This window comes from Benincasa hispida, chromosome 8 (assembly GCF_027475165.1).
Source record: "Benincasa hispida cultivar pf3 chromosome 8, pf3_genome.v1.1, whole genome shotgun sequence".
Classification (NCBI taxonomy): Eukaryota; Viridiplantae; Streptophyta; class Magnoliopsida; order Cucurbitales; family Cucurbitaceae; genus Benincasa; species Benincasa hispida.
Genome location: NC_143485.1, coordinates 30644225 through 30669343, shown reverse-complemented (window position 1 = coordinate 30669343; position 25119 = coordinate 30644225). Strand labels below are relative to the sequence as shown.

Genomic DNA, 25119 nt, shown 5'->3' with positions numbered 1-25119 from the left:
CATCCGTTAAATGTCAGTCATTCCACTAATGATCGAGAGTTTCACTATTCACAGTACAAATAAATTTCTGTGTCCATTAGATATAACCAATCAACAGTGCGATGACCCTTTACAAATTGTTCGTAAGTACAGTTGGGCCAAAATTACCGTTTTTCCCCTATAGTTACATCTAACTTCTTAAGTACCACTGATCCCTCTAATGAACAATAAGTCATAGTCCAACTATGACCAAGTCCCACTCGGGCCAGAAGAGGGTGTGGCTACTAGTTCTTAAAGGAGCAATTTATCTACTTGCCCCTACATCGGGGAAGGAGTGAATTCAATCTCGTGTAGCTATGTTCCCGGCTCTTCAGTCAGATGAATACCCAAAATGGTAGGCTTATTAAGTTGGCAATCTAGCCACTCTCACCCATACAAATCAAAGGACCGCCTTCATGAGCAGGAGTTCACAACTCACTCAAGATTCAGGTCATATCACCTATGGTCATCCTAGTGAAATGTAAGTCTCTATTATTAACAGTGTTATATAAAGAGACTAATCATTTCATGGTCTGGTCTTATACAAACACTTTGTATAGGATACCTCCGCTCACATGTCTCTACAAGAATGATCAAGATCATATCATTTGTAGCACTTTACAACACTTGTAACACCTATAAAGTGGGCCATACCCGTAGTGTCACAAGGATAAGTTGCCCAGTCTTATCCATCTACTACAGACCGTTTAGATTATTATATAAACAAGATCCACTTGTATGTCTCTACATACTAGTTTAAATTATATAAAATAACCTAGGATCTTAGTTTATTGGATGAGTATATGCTTATAAAATAACACTTATTTTATTAACAACAATATGTTTATACAAAGTTTACAAACTAAGAGATTACAAGGAGATTTAGGACACCAATCCCAATAGATCATGCTTAAGTGATAACCTAAATGGTCTGTAGTATATAGATAAGACTGGGTACCTTCAGATGACACTACGAATATGACCTACTTTGTAGATGTTACAATTGTTGTAAAGAGCTACAAATGATTTGATCCTAATCATTCATTTAGAGACATGCAAACGGGGGTATTCTATACAAAGAGTTTGTATAAGTCTAGACCACAAAATGAATAGAATCTCTATATAATACCGTTGATAGAAAATACTTGTATTTCACTAGGATGACCATAGGTGACTTGATCTTAATCTTGAGTGAGTTGGGACTCTTACCTATGAGGGCGATCCTTTGATTTGTATGAGTAAGAGTGGCCAGATCAGCCTATTCAACAAACCTACCATTTTGGAGATTTGTCTGAGTAGGGAGTTGGGAACATAGCTACACAAGATAGAATTCACTTCTTCTCATTTTTAGGGGAAGTAGATAAATTGCTTCCTTAATAACTGATTCCCGGTCTTAAACATTAAGGCCTTAACCCCTCACTGGCCCGAGATGTGTGAGTTTATAGTTGGACTATAAACGGTTTGTTCATTAGAGGGATTAATGGTACTTAAGAAGTTAGATGTAGCTACAAGGGTAAAATGGTAATTTGTCCCAGTTGTAGTTATGAGCGCTTTTTTAAGTGTTGATTCACTATTGATTGGTTATATTCGTAGATACAGAAATATATCTGTAGTACTAAGGGTGCAACTATCGATCTTTAGTAGAGTGCCCGACAGTTAATGATTATTGATTAATTTAATTAAAGAGTTTAATTAATTAATCTCATATCATTGGAGCTTTTAATCTGTAGGTTCATAAGGTCCCCTTGTTAGCTCACTAAAGGAAAAGAGGAATGATTTGAATTGTTCAAATCAATTGATGAAATAATGTATTAATGAGATTAATATGATATGGTTAATTATAGATCTGATCTTAATTAAGAGAGAAATATTTGAATAGGATTCAAATATTAAATTCTTATGAATTTGATTCATAAAGAATTAATTAATTAGTTTTGAGAGGTGAAGGAAAATAAACATATGATCTTTATTAATTATATTAAATTAAATTTAATATGATTATTTAATTAATAGACTAATTAATTAAATAATGGTTATTTGGTTAAAATAATCCTAAAGGTAATTCTGGAAAGCTATCGAGAAAGTCTCCATATAAATTCATCATCTTGCCCAAATTAGGGCAAGGGAATTCATTTGGTGAAATGAAATTCTAGCCTCCAAAATTAATCTCCTTTCAAAATTTCTCTTCTCCATATTCTCTATTCTTCTTCCTCAGCCAAGGTGTGATAGACCACTCTTTTCTCCTTAGTTTCTAGAGAATGATGAGTTCTCACTTACGGTGGTGTCTATTGTTCGTTGGAGAACCGTTTTGGAGAAGACAACGAGGAAATCCTGAAGAGTTCGGGAATCGACGAAGGTATGTGATATTCTTCTTCCCATTTTCTTTTCTACTATTCAAATAACATGTTTGTTCATTGAATGTTTATCCCTTGTTTGATTCTATTTTTGTGCGGATTTTGTTTCATATAAACTGAAAGAATGAAATGTAAGGCATTCACACGCTTCCACTCGGAATTCCATCCCTTCATGTCTATCATTAATAGACAATGACATTTTGCTATATTTGTAAATAAATTGGCTCATTTTTCTTTGTTTGAAAACAATCCAATCTCTTACTTTTAGTTTCGAAAATAAAATAAGATAGCAGATTGAAAAAGATCCAAGTAAAACTTAAATTTTATTACAAATCTAGGGATGTTAGATTTGAAGAAAAACGAAAAAGAAAAGAAAAGTTGGTTACACTTATTAGAATATGACTACTTCTTCTCAAAATAAATGAATAAAAATAAGGCTACTTAGTTTTATTGGGTAAATAGGGAAGAAAAGTAACAAAAAGATTATCCTAATGTTATAATTTTTTAGTATTATAAAAGTAGGGAATTCGAATAGCAGGTCTCTTTGACACATATTAATTTTATAATTATTGTATTTAATTTTTTTGGCCATCTTCGAAAATTATTCCTTCCAATTTTGGTAATTGATTTTTTTTTTTTCTTTCATCTTTCAAATTGACACCATATTATTTGGTTAGTCATTCCAATTTGTGTAATTTCATTTTCTTCTATGAAATGGCTGGATTTAGTAGGTGAGGAAAATGAGATGTTGGCTTTAATTGTGTTAGGTAATTGTTGGTTGGAGTATTTTTTAAATATAAAAAAAAATTAAAAATATTCATACTTTATAGCAAAAATATAAGTACTTTGAAACTTTTTATTATAAAATATAAATATTTTTTGGTTTTTTCTACTTATAAGAATTTCCCTTGTTTTTTTTTGTTGTTTGATTTTTTTTTTCAATAAAAAGTCACATATCTATGTTTAAATTACTATTGTTGTATGAGAATATTGTGCGTAGGTGTATCTCCCAATTTTATTTTCAAACTTCAAGTACATCGGTTTATTTTAAATAATTTGATATAGTCCATAAACAATATTTTATATCTTTATGTCCTAATTTTTTAATGTGTTAACATCGTTATAATAACCATCGTAGATTGACCTAGTGATAAATAGGAAAACATAACCTTGATAAATAGCTTGAGAGTTAGATTTTAATTTATGGTAACCACCTGCCTAAGATTTAATGTCCTATGAGTTTTCTTGTCACCTAAATGTTGTAAGGTTATGTGGGTTGTTCTGTGAAATTGATCGAGTTATGTGTAAACTTGTTGAGACACTCACAAATTAAAAAAAAAAAAAAAAAAAAAAAGGAAAATTGTCTTTTTAGTCCCAAAGTTTTGAAAAATATGTGCTTAGTCCCTTAGTTTTAAAAATGTACCTTTTTAGTCCCCAAATTTATAAAAATAGCTATTTAGTTCCTGGGTGTTCAAAATGTATCTTTTTAGTTTCAAAGTTCATAAAAATAAATTTAAAAGTATTTGAAGTATTTTTTATTTTATTTTTTAAAAATAATTATATGATATTTAAAATTAAAACAAAAAAAAATTTAGAGAGGATATAATTTTTAAAAACTATACTTCTATTTTAAAATGTAATATACTTATTTAAAATAATACTATAAAGTTATTTGAGAGACTTTTTGAACCTATTTCTAAAGATTCGGAAACTAAAGATAAATTTAAAAACTCAAGAACCAAATGGGTCTATTCTTATAAATTTGGATACTTAAAATTCATGAGCCAAACACACATATTCTTCGAAATTTGACAATTAAAAAGGTAATTTTGTTTAAAATATATGTATAATATTGTTATAATCAGCCGCAAATGTGTAAATAATATATATCGACACCGACATATTTACGTAGAGGTGGGGGCACATGCCCCCTCAAATGGTTGGTTTATTTCATATAGACACGATTTGGTATAATTATCAATGATAATGTTTTGGCTTATATATATATATATATATATATATTATTTATTTATTTATTTATTTATTTATTTTCATTTATTTTTATGGCTTTTGAAGTTTCTTCTATTAATTTCATTATATATATAATTTTAAACCCGTATTAGCATATCTTTGATGTAATATCATTTCCCAATTTTCTAAGATATATATTTAGATATTATCTTAATATTTAATATTTAATTTTTTGATATACATGTAAATAAATATATATTACAAAACTAGTTTAAAAAAATTCTTCCATTTTAGTTTCAACCAATTGTATACATATTAAAAATATAAAATATTTTTTAACCTTTAATAAATTATATTTGGCAAATTATTTGCATAAAAATGTATTTCCATTTTAAAATTTTTTTAATAAAATTTAAAGTTTCTTTATTATTTTTATATATTTACATGAATAATTTTATAATATTAAATCTAAATATTGCATATCAATGCATTTATTTAGATAAAAAAATTTCACAAATAGAAAAACTATCAAACTATTTACATAAATAGCAAAAATATATATATATATATATATATACTGATAGACTTGATAGATTTATAACAGCATCTATCAGTGATAGAAATTGATAGAAGTCTATCATTGATAGAAACTGACAGAAATTTATCAATATCTATTAGTGATAGAAACTGATAAAACTCTAAAATGATTAAATTTTGCTATGTGGATAATTTTGTAATATTACTATTTAGCATATCAAATGCATTTATTTTTATATTTTGTATAAAATAATTATACAAAAAAATTTAGAATCTTATCGATTAAAACCTTGAACTAATAATTATATTTATTAAAATAATTAGATTAAATTCTTTGTTAGTGGTTTATTAATATTCTCACTTTATTTCATCTAAAATCAATTGGAAATCTCCTAATACAAGCATTTTTCTCCCAAAATCCTATCAAATTAGGCAAAAACTATAGGAAAATTCTTATAAATAGAAAAATTCAAAAAATATTTACACTTTATAGCAAAGTGATTTCTACTTTTGAAACTTTTTGTTATAAAATGTAAATATTTTTAAATATTTTTTATATTTAAAAACACCACAAAACCATAACTCATTTTTGTTATTGAAATTTGACCCAAAATTCAAATATTATTTTAGAAAAGTGAAAACCATATTAAAATAATAGTACTAAATAAACATAAATTTTAAAAATAAAAAAAAAAGAAATTGTTATCATGGGAAAAGTAAAAGTTTTAAATAGAATCTCAAGAACAGTTCTAAATTGATTCACCTAAAAAAAAATTATTATTAGTTTGAGGTATTAAGTAATACAATATATTTAAGAAGGTATAAAATATCTGTCAACATGTAAACTTTTTTTATTGATATTTCCATGTTCATAGATTCAAACATCAACAAAAGGGAAGAATCAAAATTTTTATTACGATTTAAAAATGATTACTAATATGAATATAATAAACATTTAAACTCATTAATCAAAATAATTTTTAGAAAATTTTTACCAATAAAAAAATATTAAACTATTTATAGAAATAACAAAAATTACATTTATAGACTTCTATCGACATCTATCATATAATTACGAAGATAGGCTACTATCAATTTCTATCATTTTATTAGTTTTATCCGTCTCTATAAAACATATTAACGTTTGTTGTGGAAATAGTTTTCCTTTTTTTTTCTTTGAAAGTTCTCCACAATTTTTCCTTTGTTTTCATTTTTTTTTTCCAAATATTCATCGACGTAGACACTAATATTTTACCAATATTTTCATGAAAATAAAAGATCTGATACTTTGACATTAATATTTTAAACTTTACTTAAAAAATAAAAATTCTAATAAAAAGAAAAAAAGAAAAAAAAAGGTTTGGAGAGAGAAAGTTGAAAGGGCATTAAATGTGGAAGAAGGCAACAAAGGGTATGAAAGAGGAAGGAAGAAGGGAGAATGCACAAAGCTCTGCCACATTTGGGCTCCACAACCTCCCACAATCTGTACTTTCTTCTTACAAACTCCCTCACCTGAATCCTTTCTTTCATTTCAACCCTTTAATTCCTTCTCCCAGCCGCCATCTTCCATTGCCCCATCTCTGACACAGTCCGCATTTTCCCCATTTCCTTCCAATTCTTCCTCCTCCTTCATCCATCCACACCCATCATTTCTTTCTCTACTTCTCCTCATCATTTCCACTTTCTTTTGCTTTTCAATGAAGCAAGTTTTGTGGGTTCCTCGGGATTTCACTTTCTTGCATTGCATGTGAATCCCATCTCCTTTCCCACTCTTTTTTTCTCTCTCTCTCCGTTCTTCTGCTTTCAACTCTCCTCCCCATTTCATCAGATTCTCGATTTTCTCGTCTCTGATTCCCTTTTTTCCGGCTCTGGGTTTTGGATTTGTTCAATTGTAAGATCTACTGTTCAATCGCTTTCTCTGTTATTTGAATTTTGAACTCTCTATTAGTAAATCGTTTTGTCCCTATTATCGTTTGAAGATCTCGATTCTTCCTCATTTCTTAGTTTCTTCAACGTGTTCTGATGATTTGTTCTTATGGGTGTCTCTTATAGGTGTATTTGATTTTTGAAATAAGGATTCTGGGTGCATCAATCTTGTTACTCCATTCAATTAAGGTACGTGATGACGAAATGTGTTGATGGGAATTTTATGTTTTACCCTGTTTGATTCTTACTTTTTTGGGTTCTTCCGATGAATGGTTTCTTGATTGAAAATGGGTTTCTCTCGATTTTTTCTGTGACAGTTTTGAGTAGATGGGAGACGATCGACTTGGTTTGAGGGTCGGTATGATTTCTCCAGCATCGATTTGTTTGTGCTGGAGTAGCGAAATCGTATGGTCTCTGTTTCATTATTTTCCCGGCACTCATTGATTGTAGTTCTTAATGGAAGCATCATCAAATGGTAAACGCTCGATATATTGTCTTCGCTATTTCAATTCAAGGATTTGCAAATGCATTGCCATATTACTTGTTATTCCACTGATTGTTAGAGCTATTTTCTTCCCGTCGATCTCGAGTTTTGGACGGATTGAAGAGAATGGCTTAGTAGTCGTCCGTAATCTATCTCCATTTTATGGTTCCGATTTCGGTATTCGTATTGACAAGTTTTTGGAGGTCCCTCAGATTGTTTGGGGTTTAAACAATCAAAAAATAGCATTTGCAAGAGCTTCTTTAACTGCAAGAATGTTGAACCGAACTCTTTTGATGCCTAGTTTAAGTGCTTCCCTCTTCTATAAAGAAGTTGAGCGTTTGGAACCAATTTCCTTTGACAAGATCTTTCAATTTGAAGAGTTCAATTCTCGCTGTAATGGTTTTGTTCGATTGGGTCGTTACATGGATATTTCAAATCGAACGAACCCGATGGAACTGTCAAAAGGAAGCGGAAGGAAGTGGACGATCGAGAGGGATTTGGAACAATTGAATGAGTATAGCAAGGAACCATTAGATCAGTCAGAGGTGATTAGAATAGTTGGTAAAAATCCATTTTTATGGCATGATCACTGGCCTGTAAAGGACTATGCAAAGGTTTTCGAGTGCTTGGTTTTGGTTGACGAGATAGAGAAAGAAGCAGATAAAGTGATTTCAAGGATTAGAGAAGTAGGATCAGAGGTAAGAAGCAAATTCAATTCTGATGCTACTGATGTTAAATCTGAGAAGTCGTTGCAACCGGTGCCATATATTGCGGTCCACATGAGAATAGAAATAGACTGGATGATTCATTGTAAGAAGTTAGAACAGAGATCTAAAATAAACCAAATTTGTAGTAGCAAGGAGGAGATAATGAATAGGGTAGGGAACATTTCGGGACTGACAACGCCAATGGTCATTTATCTTGCCGTGGCAGATAGTTTACTTAACGATTCTTCGATTTTGAAAGGTTGGAAAGAAGGCTTGCTACCTTTTGAAAAGAAGAAATTAGGCATTGATAAGATCTACAAGAAGTATCCTTACCTCATACAGTCAGCAATCGACTATGAAGTTTGCTTAAGGGCCGACGTATTCGTTGGAAACAGTTTCTCTACGTTTTCAAGTCTTGTAGTTCTCGGGAGAACGCAAAAGCTAATGAAAACGGGGGTCGAAGACCTATGTGGTACAAATGTAAGGTGGCCTTCTTATGCCTATAACATATTAGGTGATTCAAATGGTCCTCAGAAATGGATATCTAATATGTCTGATATAAGCCTCAAGAAAATTAGCTATGGCTCCAATGATACCTCTTGTCAATAGCCGCTTACTCGATTACCCGAGATCGAGTTGTTAAACTCGTTCTTATATTCTGAATGGATGGATGGATTGATGAGTTTTGAGGACACTTTGTACATCAAAAGCAAAAGCAGAGGATGATAAAAGATGGAGAATAACAACTCAATTGGTACAGTTTTTGTTTTTATACACAATTTATTGTTTTGTTAGACATTAGATGATATGATTAGTATTTTTTTCATTTTTGAGAACTCATTATTCAGTTTACAATTTATTTATTTATTTATTTCTTACAGTTTTTGTTTTTATACACAATTGATGCTGTATGTCACTGTATAGAGTTATTGTTTTGTTTTTGTTTTTGGTTTTGGTTTTTTTCAACTTCAGTATTGTTCAAAATATAATGATTTAGGTTTTGTAGTTTTAAATTTGTGATAGGACAAAATTTTCACCATTTTTTTAACAATACAAATTTTGAATTATAAAAATTAAGGTTCCGTTTGGTAATCATTTTGTTTTTTTATATTTGTTTTTTAAAATTAAGTTTATGGATACCACTTCTACCTACAAATTTCTTTCTTTATTATTTACTTTTCACCAATGGTTTAAACAACCTAGCCAAATTTTGAGAGGAAAAAAAAAAAAAAGTAGCTTTCACAAAATTGTTTTTGTTTTTGAAATATGGCTAAGAATTCAATCATTGTACTTAAGAAAAATACATAAAGAAATGTGGATGAAATAGGTTTAACTTCAAAATAAAAAAACAAATAGTTATCAAATGGGTCTAAATTGGAAAGTTATTATGTTGCTCATATGAAAGTTTTATGTAAGGGAAACGAATCATATGCGTTCTTAACTTAATTTCTTTCAATATTTATTATTTTAAATATAAAACTTTAATCCTACAATTTGTGAAATTCATGAGATGAGGATGGGGTTGTTTTTTTTCCGTCTATGCCTCTTATTTAATTTATAGTCCTCGCAAAATTCTCCATTAAATTTTGCATGAATTAGAGGAGGATTCGATTTTATGTGAAAAATTATTCCTCGTTTGTAAATCATTTTAAAGATAAATTTCTTAAATGGTTAATCTATAAGGAAAATTTTCATCTAGAGAGAAATTTCTTGAACCTCATGAAAATAAAATATAAAATAGAGTGCTGATATTTAATCATTATAAAAAGGAAGGAGGCGAGAAACGAGAAGCAAGAGCAAAATCTTAACCCTACTTGCACAATAGTCCATTTTTGATAATTTTATTTTGATATGCATAAGCAAAAGGTGGAAGAAAATTCAAGTTTTAAAAAGTAGGACTGATTCCATAGACCCAAATTTTAAAGTAGAAACTCAAACATCAAGTTTTGCTCCAAATATCAAGTTAATGAAAGTTAAATAAAAAAAAAATCAAGTTAATAAACAAAAAGGACATTAAATTTAAATGCAACAACAATTCAAATATATAAACATATAAACTATAAAGGGCATGTGTGGCCAGGTTATTTTCCATCTCCACCATTTTCTCACTTTTTTGCATTTTCCACCTAAACGAAGAATCTCTACCCCATTAAAAGGACTATTTGTATTAGGTCATATCCTTTCATGAATGTAAGGGGTGTTAGTCTAAAGTAAGAATTTATTTTTTAACTTTATAATTTATTCCTTTTAACGTGGAGCGATTTTGAAATTATAACAATCTTGTCTTTTAAATTTTCGTATGGTTTAAAATAAGATAGAAAATTTGGGGAGAATCACGAAAATTTATGGAGAATAACTTTAGAAAGAGAAAAAAAAACTTAAGAGGAGTGAGAGTTAAAAAAATATTGGAGAGAAAAAATAGTGAGAAAATGATATTGTTAGTAGCTTTTGGCTTTTACATCCTCTCTCTTAATGTTTTGTTTTAAAGAAAAATTCTTACCCCAAAACATCCCTTTCAAGCATTCCAATTGTAGGGCTACACGTGGTGTATTGACAAGATAATAGACATTTTTAGGACCGTTGTATGAGAGCAGTGCAATAAATTTTAAAATTCCAATAAACATTTAAGTGTGCTAACCTGGAATAAAAACTGTTGGTGTTAAGTTCGTTTGTTGTTTTTTGGTCTCCTTGTATGTATACCTTGCGTTATTCTTCTTCGTCTTTGCAAAACTAGTCTCAGTCCTCATTGCTCTCAAATTCAATAGTGGAACCTAACTTGACAAAATCTATTCTCCGTCATACTTCAAATGTTCTTTAGATAACTCAACGTAAATTCACTACTACTACAAAACACTCCTTAGATGACTGCTTTCGTATGCGGTTAAACTCATTCTAACTAAACAAAAGTGTCTTTTTTAAAAAGTTAAAAACTCATCACATTACTCCTCTCATTAGTCTCCATTAGTGATTTTGTTTCTGTTTTTTTTTAACTCGAATATATTAAGTCCTTTGTTGATATTGCAATATAAAGTTATACATCCCAAGCTACCTAGTTTTGATAACATATCTAAAATATAAGTAACAGAGTGTTCCTAAACTTAGTATTCAAATAATAAAAAAGGGCTGTCATTAACTCATGATGGATACAAACAGTTCACTATTAAACAGACTCAACTAGAATATTCTTAAATATATTCTTTTCAGACCCATTTTATCTGATAAATACATGGCTCAATATATATGACCCATTTATGCTTAAAACAATGGAAACTCGTGCTTTTCACAGTAAGCAAATAACTCTCATCAGTTTTTGTTTTGGGCAGGAGGGATTTTAACTTTCTAAACTGCCAAAAAAAAAAAAAAAAAGAAAAAGTGATCCAAGAGAGAATATAGAAGTAGCTCCTGATAAGTTCAAATCAGTCTGCAACTAGGAACATTAACAGCATCAAATGCTTTCCTAAAAAATGACCTCATCATGTTAGAAATGAAATTGAGACCATGTAAAAATAAAAAAAGAAAAAAAAGAAAAAGAAAAACCCACCCACTTCTGCAATGAGAAAGTTACATGACAGACATTCACAAAGGAAGGATGCAGCTAAAATTGCACATCATACAACAGAATGAAGACATTTCATTTTCATTGATTGATATCATTAAATTGTTGTCTATTTCTTTTGGTCTTTTCCTTTTTTTTTTCCTTTTTCCTTTTTTCTTCAAACATTTCTTTGGAAGAGGAAAGAAAGAAAGCTGATATTCTTGCATAAGATTCCTCCATTCTAATCTAATGCAAGGAGGACCTCTGAGGGTCACATCATAAATTCCAGCACGATTCAGTAGATAAAGAGAGCTTAACTACAGAACGAAACGCCAAGCTGTGCAGTGTAAATGAGGGAGGAAAACTAGAGTAAGAAACTCTTTTACCTCCCTTTTATTTTTCGACTTCAGCAAGACACCTAAAAATCGATATCATTGTACATAATCTTCGTAGTAGCTATCACTTATCACAGAAACGAACCTCTCAAGCCAAGGAAGCTGGTGTATGTCCTTCATAGTGTCGACATAAGAGTCTGTACATCGTGGTGGAGATTGATATGGTTGATGGTCACTCAGACTAAATCCCCCAGCGAGGAATCGTTGAATTAGTGCTAGTTGTGACCTCTCTTGCTCTGAGTACGCATCCATTATCATGGGGAGGGAATTAAAAGTCTCCCATGCCCACTGCTCAGATTCTTGGACGGAGTGGGTGACCACATTCTCAGAATCGTCTTCATCCCAAAAGGCGCATTGGCAGGTCTGTTCTCCATCTTGATACTCAACACCACAAGAATAGCAGAATTCATGCCCACACCTGTAAACACATCAAGCAAAGTAATATAAACATCAATGACAAAGTCATGTACATAAGGCCCTGGAGCAACTAGCTTACAACAAAATTGAGTGTTGCCAACTAGTGGATCATTTTCATAAAACTTTTGAAGTGCAGATATTGAATCTCATTTGCCTGTTACATAGATGTTTAAACCTGTGCCGTGCACATTCAAAGATCTCAATTCGCCGAACACCCACACAGAAATAATAGTCACTAAGTGAAGAAAGAATGTACATCAATGGGTTTGGAAAAAAGGCCCTTAGATTCATCATCCAACCAAGTGTTAGGATCTCAACATTAGAATCTACTAGAAGAAATGTGTGCAATTAAGTTACCATTACAGCTTTAACTTGGTAGAAAGAGATGAGAGTTTCATGGGCAGATTAGATTCAGAACCACAAACAAGCAGGAGAAGTGCATCGACGAAAGGTATTTCTTCAAACAATTACATAATATATATTATTTACCAATAAGCTATTACACAAGGACCAATCAGCAAAGTCTTAATAAGCTATCACACATCAATCAATTCTTATATCAGCAAAGTCAATATTATGGTGACCAATATTTAGCCGCCATTGTGCGAGTGAAAACAAGAATAAAGTGTGCACAAACGTTGGTTGATGTAATAATAGCGTGCTCAATAGACTAGACTCTTAGACTCTTATGATGTATTAATAGGGTGGTTAATACACTAGACTATTGCATAAGAGTTTTACCATTTTCCTCCACAACAAAAACAATTAATATCTTCACACACCACCATTAGTTTAAGTGAAGGTGTTCCATCTCTAGAGAAATCCACAAAAAGGTTGTGATCAGCTCAGACTGCACACTGTATAGGGGCAAATAACATTTAACATGCTTACTATTATGTGTTTGCCCACATTCTATTTCTTCAAATAAGTTAGTATACTTGTGATTATATACATCAATCATGTTCATCACATTGAACAATAAGCTGATACAACATATGCGCCAAATTAAAATTTTTTCTACAGGCATTGCATTCACAGAAAATGGTAAAACTCTGGGAACATTTGCCTCACAAATTCAATAACTTGGGTTCGATAGGATTGACGTGAGGAGTTTGAGTTTATGTCATTTGTATTTGAACTGTGTAGACTAGAGAAATAAGTTCCAACAGGTAATGTTCAGTGGATTTGTGATTCCTAGTACATAGCCTAAAAGGTGAAATTTAGAAATATGAATTTATAGTAGAGTTTGTGATAAACAGCAGTTCCCGAGGGAGATAGACTCGATCAGTAACCGGTGGCAGCTAGAAAAATTGTAAAACAATAAAAGATCAATAAAAGATCTAAGCATATAAAGGGAAGATTCTGTTTGTACGTGTATCTAAGTTTTAGTTTCTCAACAACTTCTACAACTCAATCCTTAGAAATCTAACATCCCACACTAAATTTATGATATATATTTATGATGATGCTGAACCACCGGAACTTCCACAATATCTAACAAACAAAAAGGTTAATGTAAAAAAAGCGAGATTTGAAAGATGTAGCCTTACCAGCATGTCATATGGTAGCAACCATGAGCCAATTCAATCATCCTATGACACTCCTGACAACGCCTCCACCTTTTGTTTTGTGCAAGACGATGTAAGGTAATATCTGCAGTGTCTCTCTCCTCTAATGGAACACTCTGAAATTCTTCACAGCTCATTGACGAGTGCCAAGGAACTTGACATTCAACACAGATAAATCTCTGACAAACTGGACACTCAATACAGCTATTATCTGATTGACTTGATGAGCTTGCCCTAGCTGACAAACATTCGCTGGGGTCTAACAGGACAGAGCAATTTGGAAAGGGGCAGTAAATTCTATCTGAGTGAATATTTGCTTCTGCTAAGGTATTCTCTAACGATTCATATAAAGTCAAGGGAAGAAAAGATTTAAACTCGTTGCTTGTGATGTAGTATTTGCATCTCAACTGAGGGCATCTAATGGGAACTTGAGATGCATCTACTTTTCCATCAACATAAGTCTTCATACAATGAGAGCAGAACTTGTGACAACACTTTAATGCAACCATCATGGCAGATGGTTTATTGTCACAACAAATAGAACAATTTTCAACTGATTTATCTCCTTTTTGTGGACAAGAAAGAACCCCGATAGCCACTTTGGCAAGATGAAGTGGCTGCTCAAGATCAGTACTTGAAGAAAGGTTCAGGGAAAAGGCTTCAAAATTACTAGCATGCTCCAGAATCCTTTCTTTCAGAGCTACAAGAAGTGGAATTTCAGGATCCTCTTCATTTGTTATCTGTCAAACATTCACGTTATCTTGAGCATATAAGAAACTTCTGATAAGGAGCACGACTAAATTTCCAATAGAAAAGAAAAAAAAAATGATAATTAGCATATATTATATCATAACAAGCAAAATTAGGCAGGTTGGGGAAGTAATTAACCTGTTTATATAACAGATCAGAGTCGGTGAAAGCTCGAATACAGCGGACATCGTTCTGCATAGCCTCTACCAGACCATCAATTAGAGCTAAATAATCAGCAACTAACTCATCAACATAAAAATCAAGCTTTTTCTGGACCTGAACAAAAGGGATTTTCCCTGATTTTTCCATGAATACTCCAATACCAGAAAGACCAGAAGCGGGGTCACCAATCTCAGCTATTGAAACGCCCTTAAAGAACATTTTCACCGAAAATTCATCAAGATCCTCAGACTCTTCTTCCACTGCGTCCTCAGTCTCTTTCCATACTTCGTGATCTTCACAACAACTTCGAAAATCTTCAACTTCATCTTCCTCAGCTGGACCATGAGAGGAGCCACGACCAAAAATTTCACGATGCTCCATTCTCCCAATTTTTCAAACCACCCACAAAACCCAAATGGTTTAGAATTAAAGTGGCAGTAAATAAGAGAGAATACCCACCGGCAAAAGAATTTAAGACTATCTTTCACAATTCTTAATTACTCAAAAGAATCACGTGAAGAAGCTTATATCCACCAGTAATCAAGAGTCCAAATTTCCAAACGCCCACTATAAGAAAATCAATCTTCCTCTAATCTGCAAATTGAAGCAGCAATCGCTCCTAAAATCACAAAAAAACGATCTACATCACTTGGAAATTCTTTTTAAGTCTATATTCTAGATCAAAAAGCGACAGAATACCCATCACAGAATCAAACCAAAAGGCTTAAGATTCGTAAAATTTCCACATCGAGGACAGGGAATTCCAAAAATCGAATACTAAAAAGAGGAACATGTCCGAATTGCTGAAAATGTAAATAAAACAAACAGTTCTCGTATTTTCTGGGCAAATCAAGATCGACCACTAAGCACCTAGCCAATCCATCAAACCCCATTTATTAGCACGAGCAAAAAATTTACAGAAACATGGGGATTAAAGTATTCAAAGAAAACAAAGGCAAGAAATGAAGATTCCATACCATGAAAAAATTCACCTCATGTGAAGGGAATTCTGGGGACTGAAAGATTTGTCTGTGGAAAAATGATATTAAAAAAACCCTAATCTGACAAAGTGGAACAAGGAGCACCAAAAACCAGTGTTAAAAAATTCTCTCTCCTGACTCACACACACTCTCTCTCTAGAAAACAAGTGGATCCATTGATTGGGATTTTCAGAGAGAGTAAGATGAATCAGAAGAAAGAAGGAGAAAGGAAGAATTTTGAGTTAGTAGTGGCTAATTTGATGGCGTAAGATGAAAGGAAAGTTGGTTTTGTGTTGATGGGGTTCGTTCTTGTTGGCAATCTCGTTCGCTCGGTCTTTGTCTTCGACGCTTCCTTGGGTTTTTTCTATAATTTTTGTTATGCTTTTGGAAAATTGGACAGCACAATTAACCCAAATATGAAGAAAATATAATATAATATTAAATAAATATAATTATATATATATATATATATATATGAAATTCTGAAATTTTCTTTATTTTCTAAGAAGTTGGGATTTCTCAACAATCTTCATCCTCTTACAAAATCCACAAAATGTCAATGTAATATTAAGACATATAGACAACGCTTTGAAAAATGAAGGCATGACACATAATAAATGGACACTAAGCATGAACATCTAATGGACATCTATTATCATTATATTTATAATATTCTCTGCCCATTATCTATATGAAATATGTCTCGCTTAAAACCTTACTAGGAAAAAACCCAATGGAAAGAAAATTTTAGTGAAGGAAAAAGAGTACATATTTTATATAATTTATACTCCTAAAAGTATATTTACTCCCCACTATGGATACATCATTTGAGATCTCTAAGTCAACGCATTCTAATGTCGTGCACAAATTTTTCAAAGGTTGCGGTAGGTAATTTTGTTGTAAATAAGTCGGTCAGGTTATTTTTTGAACAAATTTGTTGTACAGTGATGTCGTCATTTTCTTCAAGATCATGAGTGTAAAAAAGCTTCAGTGAAATATATTTTGTTTTATCTCGTTTAATATATCCTCCTTTGATTTGAGATATGCATGTTGTGTTGTCTTCATATAATATCGTTGGAAGATTTTTACTAGAAGACAAACCACATGTTCTACTTGCGTCATTGATCTTAGCCTTAATATTCTCGACTAGTCTCGTGAATTGTAAGAATTTCAGCATGATTTGAGGAAATGGTTGTTATGGTCTATTTCACCGATCAACATCTATAACAATTCCTCCATATGTGAACAGAGATCTAGTTTTGTGTGAATTAGATAAATATCCAGAATCGGCATAACCAACTAGATCAAAATTTGATTTATTTGAACAAAAACAAACCCATGTTGATCGTTCCTTGGAGATAACGGAGTATATGCTTAATTCCGTTCCAATATCTTTTTGTTGGTGAAGAATTATATCTTGCTAATAAATTTATTGAAAATGCAATATCTGGTATTGTATTATTAGCAAGATACATAAGTGCACCAATTGCACTAATATATGGTACTTCAGGACCAAGAAGTTCTTCATTATCATCTCGATGTTGAAATATATCATTCTAATTATATCTAGTGAACAAACTTCCATTGAAATATTCAATGGATGTGCTTTGTCCATATAAAATCTTTTCAAACTTTTCCTGTATAAGTTGATTGATGAATAAATATCCCACTGCTAAATGCTTAATTTGAAAGCCAAGGAAAAGTTTTGTTTTTTAAGGATCTTTCATCTCAAATTCTTTCTTAAGATATTCTATTGTCTTTGAAAGCTCTTTAGGAGTCCCAATTATATTTAGGTTATCAACATATACAGTTATAATAACAAATCCTGACTGTGGTTTCTTTATAAAAATACACAACATGTTGGATTATTTTGATATCATTCTTTCAAAAAATATCCACTAAGGTGATTGTACCACATTCGTCTTGATTGTTTCAATTTATATAGTGATCTCTATAATTTTATTGAATACAATTCCCAGAAATTTGATTTATATGTTTCAGGTACCTTAAATCCTTATGTGATTCACATATAATTATCATTATTAACTTCATATAAATATGTTGTGACTACATCCATAAGATGCATGTCCAGACTTTCATAAGATGCATTTACAGACTTTCATACACAGTCAAACCAATTCAATATCTTAGTGTAATTGCATCCACCACTGGAGAATATGTCTCATCATAATCAATACCAGGTCTTTGTGAAAAATCTTGTGCAATTAATCTTGCGTTATATCTTGTGACCTCATTATTTTTATTTGTTTTCCTCACAAATACTCATTTGTATCCCACAGGTTTGACACCTTCTGGTATTCGGACTATTGGTCCAAAAACCTGATATTTTGAAAGTGAGTTTATTTCTACCTCAATTGTTTCTTTCCATTAAAGCCAATCTTTTCTACTCAACATTCTTCAACAGATTTTGGTTCGGATTCCTAATTTTCAGATATAATATCAAGAGCAACATTATACACAAAAATGTTGTCAATAATTACATTAGTTCGATTCCATCTTTTTCCTATCATGACACGGTTTATTGAAATCTCATTATTATCTTTATGTATTCCACATTCCCCATTAGTCGTGTCATGAATTTCTTTATGGGTATTTACATCCTCAACCAAGTCTTCTTGACTATTAATTGTTTTTCTCTTTTGAGGATCTTTATCTTTAGAACCAATTGGTCTACCACACTTCTGACGTGTTCCAGACCCATTAGTGACAACTTACTGTGTTGGGGTATCAATTTTCGATGGAACATTTGCAACTGGTATATATGACTTAGTTACTTTCCCTGCATCTATAAATGCATTTCGTAACTTATTTGCTATATTTTACAAAAGAATTATCTTCTGAACTTCAAGTTCACATTGATCTGTACGGGGATCTAAATGAGACAATAAAGATGCATTTCATGTAATTTCTTTTTCCAAATTCTTAATTCCTCCCCCCTAATGTTGAAAATTTTGTCTCATTCAAATGATAATCAGCAAACCGTGCAGTAAATACTCACCTATTAGGGGTTCAAAATATTTGATAATTGATGAGGAATCATATCCAATATATATTTCTAATCTTCTTTGAGGACTCGTCTTAGTGCGTTGTGGTGGAGCAGTTTGAAACATATATTGCACGTCCAAAAATTCTCAGATTGGAAATATTTGGCTCATGACCATAAGCTAATTGTAATGTGGGTACTTATGATAAAATACTGGCCTAATGCTACAAGTGACGCTGCAAGCAAAATAACATGTCCCCATACAGATGTAGGTGAAGGAACCTTTGAAGATCCTTGATCAAAACATGGGATCAAAACGAAACCCAAAATTTACAAAACATAAATTTCAGAGTAAATACATACAGATTATGCATTTAAAAGATAATTGCAACATGCTTTAAAACAAAGATTACGTAATAGAAAATTGGCTTAAGAAACTTTACCCTTGAGAACCCTTCTTTAAGAGATTTCTTCTCCGAATCTTGTCACGTACAATCTCAAACCCTCTAACGGTCAATAAGGACACCACTACAAATGTTACCTCTGTATTCTCTGGGTGAGAATCTAGAATTTTGTGGGCTCTGGCTATTTTGGAAGAGAGGGATTTTGAGAGAGATGAGAGGAAGTGATAAGATTCAGATTGTCTCTGAAATTTTATGTAGACTTATCATCTTTTTGTGAAACCACACTAAGAAGAAGAACTCTTCTCCCCTGCCCTACTGCACGTATTAGATAGAAAAGAGGGGGAGGGAGTTACTCCCAAAATGATTTTTAAAATAAAATAAAATAAAATAATTTATTTTCATAAATCAATTTAATATATATTTATATGATAACTATCTTATCATATAATATATATTAAACTATATGTTATATCAAATATAGCAAATAACCTATAGTTTCTATTCTCTCACTAATGATATTTAATATAAATCTCATTTATATTAAATTTAATTATATGAATTAAGTTCATATAATTAATATTTAAATCATATTCAAATATTTATTTCTTCTCAAATAAATTTTATATTATAATGTATCAAATATATTATAGTAATTATATCATATATAATTAGATTAAATTAATTATATCAATTAGTTTGAATCATTCCCTCAATTAGTTTGAATCATTCAAATTAATCCAAAAATTGATTCTCATTAATTCTCGTTGAGCTACAGAGAGGATCTCATGGAGCAACAGCTTGAAGCTCTAACGGTATATGAATAATTAATTAAACTCCTTTGATTAAATTATTCATCGTCCATTAACTATCAGACACTCCACTAGAGACCGACAACTACACTTTTCGATATATTTTTATGTCCATTGGATATAACCAGTCAACAGTATGATAACCCTTCACAAATTGCTTGTAATTACATCTGAGCCAAAATTACCATTTTGACCCTATAGTTACATCTAACTCCTTAAGTATCACTTATCCTTTGATGAACAATAAATCATAGTCCAATTATGACCAAACTCCTCTTGAGCCAGGAGAGGGTGTGGCGCCATATTGTAAATTAGCCCTTAAGGGAGCAATTTATCTACTTACCTCGACATTAGGAAATGAGTGAATTCCTTCTTGTGTAGTTGTGTTTCCCGCTCACATGTCAATGATCAAAATCGGATCATTCGTAGCACTTTACAACAATTGTAATATCTACAAAGTAGGTCATACTCGTAGTATCACAAGGATATCCAACCTTATCTATCTACTATAGATCATTTAGGTTATCACTTAAATATGATCCACTTGTATGTCTTTACATACAGAGCTAGAAGACAATTTTTTTTTATTCATGAAATAAGAGAATTAAATATCTAACCTCATAATTATAATTATTTAATTAATAGGACAAACTTTAATCGCTATCATCATCTCGTTTTGATTTATAAAACTCTGCTTGTAATCAAATTTTAGATCAATTTCCATCCAACTACTATTTTTTTTTTTAATTTAGAAAACCATTCATTTTTTTTAATTACAATTTGGTCGAGAGGGCATTTTGCCAAAAAAAAAAAAAACAAAAGATTCTTATTTTGATAGGGATTGTTATTATTATTTTAATTTGTAAAAAAAAAATTGGTCTAAATCTTATCTACAAAGTTGAATTTTAGGTGTGTGTTCCATCCAATCCTAATTTAAGGATTTTAGGTACGTTAAGTCAATTCGACATACCTGTATGTTACAAAATGGGAATTTTTTTTTTTTCATAATGTTTTTTTATGGATGTTTTCAAATAAAGAAAAATGAGTTAATTTATTTATAAATATGGTAAAATTATACTATCTATTAGTAATAAACTGCGATAGACATCTATCGGTGTCAATAATAACAAATACAATCTTAGAATGTTGATAACAAAGAAAAGAAATTCATGGATTAGTAGTCACAAGCTTAATTTAAAAAAAAACAAAAAACTAAGGCACCATTTATTAAACATTTTTGTTTTTAAAAATTAAGTCTATAGACACTATATCTACTTCCAAATTTTTTCATTTGTTATCTACTTTTTATCAATAGTTTAAAAAACCAAACCAAAATTTGAAAACTAAAAAAAAGTAGTTTTTAAAAACTTGTTTTTGTTTTTGAAATTTGGTTAAAAATTTCAACCATTGTACTTAAGAAAGATACAAATCATCGTAAGAAATTGGGAAGAAATAGATTTAATTTTCAAAAACCAAAAACAAAAAATGAAATGATTACCAAAGGGGCCAAAATGTCAAATAGTTATCAAACGAGGCCTAAATGATTATAATAAGTGTAGTATATAACTTTTCATAAGAGACTCCATTCGATAACAATTTCAATTTTAGTTTTCTATTTTTGAATTTTATGATTGCATACATACTATTTCTTTTGTATGGTTTTCACATTTATTAAAGAAACATCTGAATTCTGAGTTACATTCCAAAACAAAAACAAGTTTTGGGAAACTTAAAAAGTTTGTTTTTAAAAAGTAATTTTTGTTTTTTAAATATGGTTGAATATTCATATGTTTGTTTAACAAAGATACAAATCGTTATCAAGAAAATATGGATAAATATGCACGGTTTAATAATAATAATAAAAAAAAAAAAATTAAATGTCAAATGGTTAACAAACACCTAAATAATTATCATGAGTGTAGTAAACAATTTTTCATAAGTATCTTTGTTTAATAACTATTTGGTTCTTAAAAATTATGTTTGTTTTCTTACCACTTCTCTACCATAGTTTTCATATTTTATAACTAAACACTCGAAGTCTTTGTCAAATTACAAAAACAAAAAAGTACTTTTTAGTTGTCAAAACTTAACTTGGTTTTCAAAAACACTTGTAAGAAGTGGATAATAAAATAAAGAAACCAATAGAAAAAATAATGTTAATAACCTTAAATTAAAAAAGAACAAAAGAATCAAAGTATTATTAAATATAATATTTGTTTTTTATTTTGATTTTTGAAAATTACATTTATAAATACCATTTTCACCTACAAAATTATTCTCGTTCTCGAGCTTTTTAAATAACTATGATATTCCTTGTTATTATTCTACTACTAAAGATTTGTTAACTCATTTCTTGTCTTAATCAACCATATACATGTGATGCACATCTTTGAAAGTCACCTTATATGAATACATTAAATAATTATAAGACCACCATAAAATTCAAGGGTAAACCTTAATTTTTAGAACTATACTAGATATTTTAAAAGAAAAAAAAGTGATTTTATAGTAAAAATTAAATCTAAAACTATTTAGTTTAATAACCATACATAATTGTTTGATCAATTATTATTATTTATTTATTTTACCAAAACGAGGTTTAAAATAAAAACTATAATTCTACCTCTAAAAATAATTTTGGGATTTTCAAAATAGAAAAATAAAGAAAGTTATTTACACAAAGTAGTAAAATTTTAATTTTTTTTTGGATAGAAATTGATAGAGACCGATAGAAATCTAATAGGATTCTATAAGTGTATCAATATTTTATTTGTAAAAATTTCAATTAACTTGAGAAATTTTGATTTTTATTTGTATTTCTCAGAAGTCAAATATAATAACAAAACTCATAAAAGATACTTAATAGTATAATGGAAAAAAGAACATCATTTATTGTATAAAAAAATGGAAGATCACTGGTGAGAACACAATAAAAAATAGAAAATTGCTTTGAAAGTTTCAAACAAAGCATGCTCAATATACTTTTGTCCTATACATTAAAAAATATATATAAAAAAAATGGTCAGTGGTGACCAATTTAATCTTTAAATAAAGAAAGATTTGAAATGGAACATAGGGAGAATAATGTCAAAGGGTTTCTAAATATTATGCAATGGAGAATCTAAACAATATGGACAAAGTGCCAATAGGAAAAAAACATTGGATACAATGATTGAATTTAAGTTTAAACCCTAATTTTGATCCTTCAACATCAATTCTCATTTCATTATAATTTCTAAATTTTAAAATACTTATTTGGTTAAAATACTATTTTATTCTATGTGCTTTGGATTTAATTTCATTTTAATTTATATACTTTCAATAAATCTTAAATTTTATTTTTTAAATTATTTAAATAATAATAATTATTATTTTATTAAAATAAATATACTATTTATGTGCATATGTTTTCAAAATTTAGAAAGGAAAGATTAATATATATTAAAATTTTATTTAAGAAAAAATAACAATAAACTATTAGAAATTACTAAGATTAATTGACAATAAATTAACTAAATTTAGACATTTAAAAGTATATAAATAAAAATAAAATAAAATAAAATAAATAATACTACACTAACATATTAACTTGTGCATAAACTTCTAAAAATATTTACTAGATTCCTAAAAGCTTAAAAGGATGTTCAATAGTTCTCTAAAATTGAAAAAACACAACATGTCATTATACCTCTATAATGTTAATAAGTCCACAATTCGTCGAAAAAATAAATTCAAATAAATCAAATTCAAACTAATATCTGACGACGATATCAAATTTTTTTCTCTGTAAAGTGAATTAAGAGCCCGTTTGGATTGACTTGAGAAAAAAATATTTTTCAAAAACTCATTGCTATTTTGAGTGGTTACCAAACATTTTAGTTTCTTCCAAAATGACTTATTTTTTAAATTAAACACTCAAAATGTATTCCAAATATACCATAAATTAGCAATGATAACTACACTAAAGTGCAGCGATAGTTGGAGTAGTGATATAAAAAGAAGAGATTTATGTACAATTGATTTCGTAAAATTGATTTTTAAACAATCAAATTTATGTTTGGTTCAAACTTTTTGAAGTGATTTTCAAATACTTTTTTGAATTATTATGTTTGATTTCAACCGTGATTTTAAAATTATCCTATTTGAAATTTTATTTTTAAAAATAAGTATAATAGATATCTAATTTTATTAATTTTTTTTTCATTTGTTTTATTGTTAAATTATTATATGATGATTAATCTGTGAGGTAAGAAAAATACACATAATAAAAGCAAAAGAAAAATTCAAAATGTATATCTCATTTGATTTAAAAACGTTTTTGTCTATTGAAACACCAAACTGTATGACAAAAATATTGATATAAAAAGTCTTGCAATTTTTTCTGTCTTCTCTTTCATCTCCCTTCATGACAAGAAATTTCACTCTCTTCAATAACACTCAATTTGGTTTGGTCATGGGAGCAAGTCTTCATCATAGTGATAAGACTTGAATTCAAAAATCAATTATAGATTGAGTTCTTATAAAACTATGAAGTATAATTGATACAACAACTGTTCTACATTTTGTAACCAATATCAAGAGAACAAACGAACAAATAGAAAAGAAACCACTAGAACATATATATATATATATATTCTTTTCCTATATTAACAGGATTCAACATGAAACTTAGAAAGAAGGCTATGTTTAATTTGGTTCAAGGTCCATTACTATACTTTTTAAACAAAGTTTGTTAATGGGTTTTTGGCATAATCTGTAATGGATCATTGTAACACCTGATTTCATGATTATTTTTTTTTTTCCAGAGAATATGATTGAGTGAAGGAAGAACCTTTAAGAGGAGAAAAAAGGGGAAGAAAATAGCTAAGCACAAACTGTTTGGCAATAGTTTAATACACTTTAAAATCATCTCCTCATTCTCTATTCACTAGAGTTGGTTTTTATACTCAACACCTTTGGAAATTGCTTTGAAAAAACTGTTTCCAGTTTTCCAGAATAAGATTTCTGTAGGAACATCCATAGTTTACAGGACATTTACCTTGTTTCTTGACCTTTACAATTACTAGATGATCACCATCATTGGGACTTAATTACAACC

General features: G+C 30.0%; 2 protein-coding genes across 2 annotated transcripts; one reads left to right on the top strand and one right to left on the bottom strand.

Moving 5' to 3' along the window:
- The first annotated feature begins 6295 nt into the window (after positions 1-6295).
- On the top strand, positions 6296-8890 carry LOC120083217 (O-fucosyltransferase family protein). The gene is made up of 3 exons (XM_039038876.2): positions 6296-6771; positions 6933-6995; positions 7124-8890. The coding sequence occupies exon 3, from the start codon at positions 7263-7265 to the stop codon at positions 8604-8606; it is 1344 nt and encodes a 447-aa protein (XP_038894804.1). The 5' UTR covers positions 6296-6771; positions 6933-6995; positions 7124-7262; the 3' UTR covers positions 8607-8890.
- Positions 8891-11608: 2718 nt separating this feature from the next.
- Positions 11609-16241, bottom strand: LOC120083025 (RING/U-box superfamily protein). The gene is made up of 4 exons (XM_039038512.2): positions 15802-16241; positions 14801-15443; positions 13895-14652; positions 11609-12345 (listed from the first exon to the last, which is right to left on the bottom strand). Exons 2-4 carry the CDS (start codon positions 15203-15205, stop codon positions 11964-11966), a joined length of 1545 nt encoding a protein of 514 aa, XP_038894440.2. The 5' UTR covers positions 15206-15443; positions 15802-16241; the 3' UTR covers positions 11609-11963.
- Positions 16242-25119: the final 8878 nt, after the last annotated feature.